Raw genomic sequence first — 7,976 nt, 5'->3', positions numbered from 1 at the left:
ACGAGTTTAATATATGCATATTAATCACTTGTAAAACTACACAGCCTCAGCATGATTATGATCACTATTTTGTTTTTGTAAGAGTTTCATATTGAATCTAGGGGGTAATCTATTAGACTGTGGCTGTCAAATGCGGCTTTACCGAGCTCAACGGCTCTGGCCCAAACAGATATAAACAAAACGCTATTGGCTATTGTTAAAAGGGGGCGTGGCTGCTCGATATGTCCCGTCCTGCTGTCTTCCTGTTTCAGTTGAAATTAAGTCACCACATAGAATAACGCTGCATGTTTCAAGGCATTTCAGGGACCCTTTAAAGGGATAGCTCACCCAAAAAATGTAAATGACCCCAATTTACTCACCCTCAAGCCTTAGGTGTATATGACTTTCTTCTTTCGGACAAATACAATTGGAGTTATATTAAAAAATGTCCTGGCTTTTCTAAGATTTCCAATTGCAGTGAATGGGGTTTAAGATTTTAAAGTCCAAAAATCTGTATCCATACATCATAAAAAGTATTTCATACGGCTCCGGGGGGTTAATAAAGGCTTTCTGAAGTGAACTGATGCATTTGTGTAAGAAAAATATCCTTATTTAACTTTATAAACTGTAATCTCTAGCAGCAAATAAAATTAAATATCACTCACAACTGAAAGGGCTTCTTCCTGCTCTTCTTATAATGCGCTAGAAGTTATAGACATTTAAAAAATTTATAATTTTGTTTCTCTATTTAACAACATTAAATACAATAGTGAAAGACATCTTCCCTCAGGTATTTGTATTTATTAAGCACCGATAAACACAACAGCAGTTGACCATAGTGCTGTACATATAAAAAACAGTAAATAGAATAACAGTAAACTCAAAAGATAATTTAACATACAGCGTTTAAAAAGCCAATAAGAAAATAAGATTTCAGTTTGTGGCCCAGAACATTTTCAGAAATGGAGCCATCGCAAAAACACCTTGTGGTAGCCATGGCAACCATTTTACTTTCCGCCATAACCAAATTATCTATGTTGTGTCATATCTCCTGAACCAAACGTGATAACACAGAAAAGGTGATGTCTACCCCTATGTTTTGGCGGTCAAGGATTACAAAGATACCACATACAACAACATAAACTGTTCAGGTGAACAGTTAATGGTGAAATCAGCAATGTTAGAAGGAAATCACTTATACAGTGGTCCATATTATGGCTATTATTTTTTCTTTGATAATTAACTAATATCTTATTCAGTAATACAATAAAAGATTGTTTTCAAGAATACAATCATATATTTCAGAGATATATATTTAAAAAAGTCAGTGAAATCAGTAAAAAATATTATCATATTTAGGTAAGAAATACGTTATTTGTCACTCCTACACCCACAAAATTTCTCTAACAACAGTCTATGTGACTAATTCAAAAGTTTATACTCAGTTTCTTTGCTTATGTTATGTTACATTTATGTTTCTGCTGCACTGTTTTATACAACTAAATTTTACTCCCAAATGTAAGCTTAAAGGTCAGACGGATCGTTTTGCAGCACCCTTGAAGGGCCTTTTCCAAACAAAGGCAATATTGTTGCAGGATGGCTGTCTTTTTTTTCATTGAACTCTCCCAACATTAGAAATATATCATTTCTGTATATAGCGAATATGCAGATGGGAAGCTGATATGCTCTTTACACAGCATAAAAAGTGCTTTGCATGCATGGAAAATGACAGTATTTGCCTTTGTGGTACAAACGTAACTGGCATGCAGATAAGCGATAATAATAACCAATTATCATTTAACCCCATTTGCACACAGACTTTGCTCATTAAAACCAATCACAGGGACAAAATATGATGGCTAATCTATCCGGCCTCAGTTCATAAGGGCAAGAGCTGTTCCTATCAGAGACATCGTTAAAATGCACAGCTCACAGTGATGGAGCATTAAGAGCAATATAATAACCTCAAAAGTATCCGATAGACAATTCTCTGTGTTGTATCACCGGAAAAAGTCCATTTACTGAGGAATTACTAGTTTTATGGTCATGTAACGGGTTACTGTTTAATAGCATGGTTAAATATTTAATATTTGGTTTCCTGGACCGACTTTGATGTTACTCACTAGAACATTGTTAAATTAGCTATTATCAGGCACAAATGTATTTTAATGCACGTGACAACCTGTCAAAGAAGGGAAATATTGAATGTTTCACTCGTACTTCGTTAGCTGTATTCTGGCCTCTTGTGGCCTGACCATGACATTAATTATATTTTTCTCTCTCTCTTTTAAAGGGATAGTTCAAGGGATGGCTTTTAAAAATTGTAAACAATTTTTAATAGTTCACATAAAGAAAGAAAGAAAGAAATATTTTATAGTGAAATGCCATTTAAAGACGTTCCCCCAAAAATAAATTCTGCCATTATTTACTAAAGAATGCTGACACTTTTCTTTCCCTAAAAGCAAATGGTGACCAGGGGATGTCTAGCTCCAAAAACAGCACAAAAAGCAGTGTAAATTTAACAAAACATTGCACATTTGTGGAACCAAAAATGGTTCTTCTATGGCATCGTTTGAAGAACCTTTTGAAGCACCTTTATTTTTAAGAGTGTAGATAGATAGATAGATACTGGATGGATGGAGAGAGAGACAGACAGACAGATAGTGTATAGATAGACAGACAGAAAGATCGATAGATGACAAACAGATAGTACACTCTAAAAAATGCTGGGTTGTTTCAACCCAATGTTGGGTCAAATATGGACTAACCCAGCTGTTGGGTTAAATTTTTAAATTAAAGTTTTAAACCAAACGTTGGGTTAGTCCATATTTGACCCAAAGTTGGGTTGAAACAACCCAGCATTTTTTAGAGTGTAGATAGACAGGTAGACAGACAGGCAGGTATAGAGATATGGAGACAGACAGACAGACAGATGGATAGTTCATCATATCCTGTAAACATGACTCTGTTCATTCATGAAGTCTATGTCTGCACTGAAGATCACTGAGAAATGCTATACAAACACACCCACTCTCCCAGCATGTTTGTGCCTGTCATCTTCACTGCAGTCGCTCTCTAGTCCTGCTTAGTTGAGTCTTACCAGAGTCAGTGGAGAGGAGCAGCATTCAGCAGCTTATACTGCAGACCTGCACAATGAGAGACAACAGCTGTAAAGAAGGCATAGACAAAATCCTGCAAGAGGCTCCGACCGCAAGAAAAGCTCTTCTGGACAACCACAGCAATCTGCACAAGGTGGCCGATTACTGTCAGAGCAAATACCTCAATGTGAGCCATTTTTAGTTTTTCTATACATTTAATTTGCAGTAATATGTTTCATTTTTTCCAAATTCTTATTTTATAGATCTTCCTGGATATTGTGTGTTCTCTATGTTTACATTAGACCTAAACATATATAGTATGTAGGTACTGATAAAAAAAAAAAGTACAACATTGTAAGTATTCTAGTGATGACATACAGCAAATACCTCAATGTGAGCCATTTTTAGTTTTTCTATACATTTAATTTGCAGTAATATGTTTGATTTTTTCCAAATTCTTATTTTATAGATCTTCCTGGATATTGTGTGTTCTCTATGTTTACATTAGGCCTAAACATATATAGTATGTAGGTACTGATTAAAAAAAAAGTACAACATTGTAAGTATTCTAGTGATGACATACTTGCTTCCTTTAACTATTTGAACTGGATTTAATAACTGAATTTTATTACATTTGCAAAAGTCATACATGCATCACACTAAAAGTGAAATTCATTTCACAGCTCCATTTATATTATGAGTTATTCACATGGATTGTTGAAACCTTTCTTCAGGCTGTACTCTATTCCAGTCTTTTCAGTCAGCTTTGTGCTGTCTGTACTGACGGCTTACATGCCTAAACAAGGCTGTGGTATGTATTCCTAGAACTCCATGAAAACCTTTCTTAACATGTTTATCTAGGAATCCATCTCTGTATCCTGGAGGTCTGTTATACTGAATGCAGCACGTTAGTTTGTATATCCATATAATATCATCTGTAGGTCTTTATCATTAATGATAATATTCAGTAGTATATTCAGCATTATATTTATACACTATCATTTAAAAGTTAAAGGGTTAATCTTTTTTTAAGACAGTAATACTCAGCAACTCACTGTCATAAGTGACAGTACAGACATTTATAATGTTACATAAAAATTCTATTACACATAAATGCTGTTCTTTTGAACTTTCTATTTATCACAGAATCCTAAAACTGTTTCTACAAGATTATAAAAAGAGCACAACTGTTTTCAATAATAATAATAAAATGTTTATTGAGCACAAATCAGCAAATTAGAATGATTTCTGAAGGATCGTGTGACACTGAAGACTGGAGTAATGTTGCTGAAAATTCAGCTTTGATCAGAGGAATAAATTACATTTTAAAATACATTACAGTAGAAAACAGTAATTTTACAGGGATAGTTCACCCAAAAATGAAAATTCTGTCATTAATTACTCACCCTCATGTCGTTCCAAACCCGCAAGACCTTCATCCATCTTCGAAACACAAATTAAGATATTTTTGCTGAAATCCGAGAGCTCTCTGACCCTCCATAGACAGCAAGGGTCCTAACACGAGCAAGGCTCAGAAATGTAGCAAGGACATCGGTAAAATAGTATAAAAATGATTAGAACTTGATTAGATCAAGTTCACAGGCCAGGACTGTGGAGTCCAGAGTTCTTTCAGTCTGTTGTTATTCATAAAAACCTTTATAGAAGAGTTTGAATATTGAAAATGATTATTTTTTTTAACTTTAGGTGGAGGACACGAGAAGTGTCATTGAAGAGTCCAAAGCTCTCACCACGCAGGCCCTGGCCAGTGTCACATACCAGATAAACAATCTGGCCACATCTGTGCTGAAAATCTTAGATGCTCAGACGGTTCAGCTAAATCAGATTGAGTCCTCCGTCAACTTGCTGACTCTGGTGAGCTCCGCTTATCACTTAACGGAAAGCACCAGAATCTCTTGAAATACAATGCCAGTCATTACTAATGGCAAGTCAGGACAGTGCTGGAAATATTAAATAATTGTTGGTGCTTCTGAATAAAAGAATAGATCACCCAAAAAGGAATATTTGCTGAACATGCCATCCAAGATGAAGATGAGTTTGTTTCTTCATCAGAATAAATTTGGAGAAATGTAGCATTACATCACTTGCTCATCAATGGATCCTCTGCAGTGAATGGGTGCCGTCAGAATGAGAGTCCAAACAGCTGATAAAAACATCACAATAATCCACAAGTAATCCACACCACTCCAGTCCATCAATTAACATATTGTAAAGCAAAAAACTGCGTGTTTGTCATAAACAAATCCATCAATAAGATATTGTTACCTTCAAACCTTTGCTCCTTTGCTTGAGTCTTCTATCCATAATATTGCTTTCTTCAGTGAAAAAGTCTTGTTTGAATCAGGAGAGAAATATGCACAGATCAAGCACCGTTTACAAGTAAAAACAGACCAAAACAGTCCTAAAGATATATATATATATATAGGCTTGGGGAGTAACGGAATACATGTAACAGCGTTACGTAATCAGGTTACTTAATCTAGTAACTGTAATCCGTTACAGTTGCATCAAAAAAAAGTAATCGGATTAAAGTTACATTTTGTAAAAAGTGGGAATACTAGCAGGATTACATTTGTTTCATTTAAAATTAAATGAGTTTTTTGACATAATGCTGTATTTCGAGCTGCTTCATCATAGTTCCTGGTTCTGTTGACTCACGTGAGCCACCTGCTGGTGCGTGTGCAAATAACACCCGTCTACAATTATTCTCCTCGAGCGCGGGATGAGACGCTGCTACAGTTAATTAATTACGATGCTTCATATTCAACAATATTTATTATGTCTATGGGCACAACAATGAGCATGATGTTACTGTTTACACGGTCGCCAAGGATACGCAAAGCGAATGAGGGCAGCCAAGCCATAGTTTTCAAAAGTCTCCATTTTGGTCCGTTAACGCAACCCCGGAGTTAAAACGGGGTCTGCAGCGTTTTCAAAAGTCTCCATTTTGGTCCGTTAACGCAACCCCGGAGTTAAAACGGGGTCTGCAGCGTTTTCAAAAGTCTCCGTTTTCGACCTCGAAAACGCAAGAGTAGTGTAAACGACAGGCGTAACCGTAGCAAAAGTTATGCGTTTTAAAACGAAAACGCACTAGTGTAAACGGGGCATAATTGATGGACCGGAGTATTTGTGGATTATTGTGATGATTTTATCAGCTGTTTGGACTCTCATTCTGACGGCACCCATTCACTGCAGAGAATCCATCGGTGAGCAAGTGATGTACTGCTACATTTGTTACATTTTTAGCAAATTTTCATTTTTGGTAAACTATTCCTTTAATAGACATACTGTATATTATAATTTTGTCAAAGTTGTAAATGGGTAAAATAACCTCCTAATGTCAATATTCACATTCAGACAGTTGGCATGTACAAGGAGAAACTAGCCCGGAAAGAGATCGGCGTGCTGACCAAACAGTCAAAAGTTCCCCGGACTCAGAAGGTGGTTCCCCCAGCGAGTGGCCTGGAGCCGTCTCGTGCATACAGACGGGTTCCCATATCCTACACCCGCTTGGACAAACTGGGCCACAGCCACTGGGAAGGCAGCAAAACTGTGAGCAAATATATCTGCAAATACATAATACTTTTTATTTACACTGCTGTTTTTTCACTTGTTGTGGTTAAATTAAAAGTAAATTACAGTAGATACAGTATGTTTTATAAATAATATTAAACAATATGTGATCTAATGTTTGCATTAGACCTAAAAAATACATAGCATTCTGTATTTTATATAATATTGTATTATATATTATATACAACCATTCAAACATTTGGGATCAGTAAGTTTTGTAAAAGAGCTATTTTAAATTGTTAGGAAATATTACAGAAAACATACCTATCCGAAACATTTGAAATGAAATATATAGTATTTACTGGTATAAAAAGTATTTATGAATACATATAATTTAAAAAGTATTTTAAGTATAATTTATATCTCACACTAAGAAATGTATTTTTTATAACATGTGAATTGTGTACTTGCATGTACTTATTCCATTTTAAAGAATCATAAATTTATCACAAGCAAAATAAGTTAAAACAAATCTAGCTGCCAATGTCCTTTTTACTGTTTTTCATCAGTAGTTATAAGTTTACTCATATTTATAAGATAAGAGCTTAATTTACTAATTTAAATGATTTGCACTATACAGTATTTTCAGCCTAAAACCCCTACTGATTTCATATATTTATTTGAATTTATTATGTTGTGACACCGAAGGAAGAGCCAAAAACAGACAATGAGGACTCTGTGTCTGTACAGCTTGGCACACAGGAGACCAGCACCTTCAACTGGTTTGTAATAAAAAGGCTTTTGCTGTTTATATTCAGATAGATGTAGTTAAAAATGTTTTTGATTAACCCACTTGTTGTTGCTGTGCTTTCAGGTCTTTTTTGGGTATCGCAGTTCCTCCTCCATCAGTGCCTGACTGGGTGGGTTCTAGCGCCTCTGCTCCACCTGACCTCTCTCCAGCCTCACCGCCTCCTTCACTCATGTCTGACCGTTCCCCGTCTCTACCAGCCTATCCCGACCTGTCCATGCTGCCTCCTCCACCTCTCCCAGATGATGAGATGGGAGACGCTCCACCCCCACCTCCTCCTCCCTCTCCTCCTCCACCTAGTTTTGTGTATGGAGATTCTTTGGTTCCCCCTCCACCACCTCCACCTGTCCAAAATACCTCATTAACTTCAGCAAACCCTCCACCCCCACCTCCTCCTCCACCTCCTGCTGGTAACATGGCTATTCCACCTCCTCCTCCACCTCGTCCAGGCAATGTCCCTGTCCCACCTCCTCCACCTCACATTCAGGGCAAGACGGATGCTCCTCCTCCACCTCCTCCTCCTCCTGGCTCTTACAGTGGGTCATCACTGCCCCCACCCC

General features: G+C 36.7%; 1 protein-coding gene across 1 annotated transcript in view; it reads left to right on the top strand.

Moving 5' to 3' along the window:
* Window positions 1–7,976, top strand: part of LOC107743966 (wiskott-Aldrich syndrome protein family member 2-like) — a 16,154-nt gene that overhangs the window by 7,990 nt on the left and 188 nt on the right. The window contains exons 2-6 of the mRNA XM_016557429.1: window positions 3,083–3,264; window positions 4,782–4,949; window positions 6,453–6,647; window positions 7,317–7,390; window positions 7,483–7,976. The exon at window positions 7,483–7,976 is cut by the window's right edge and continues 188 nt beyond it. Coding sequence (XP_016412915.1) covers window positions 3,083–3,264; window positions 4,782–4,949; window positions 6,453–6,647; window positions 7,317–7,390; window positions 7,483–7,976 — 1,113 coding nt within the window. The remainder of the gene's footprint in view (window positions 1–3,082; window positions 3,265–4,781; window positions 4,950–6,452; window positions 6,648–7,316; window positions 7,391–7,482) is intronic.

This window comes from Sinocyclocheilus rhinocerous, unplaced genomic scaffold (assembly GCF_001515625.1).
Source record: "Sinocyclocheilus rhinocerous isolate Xijiao unplaced genomic scaffold, SAMN03320098_v1.1 scaffold2572, whole genome shotgun sequence".
Classification (NCBI taxonomy): Eukaryota; Metazoa; Chordata; class Actinopteri; order Cypriniformes; family Cyprinidae; genus Sinocyclocheilus; species Sinocyclocheilus rhinocerous.
Note: the sequence above shows the minus strand (reverse complement) of the source record. Positions and strands in the feature narration are given on the sequence as shown.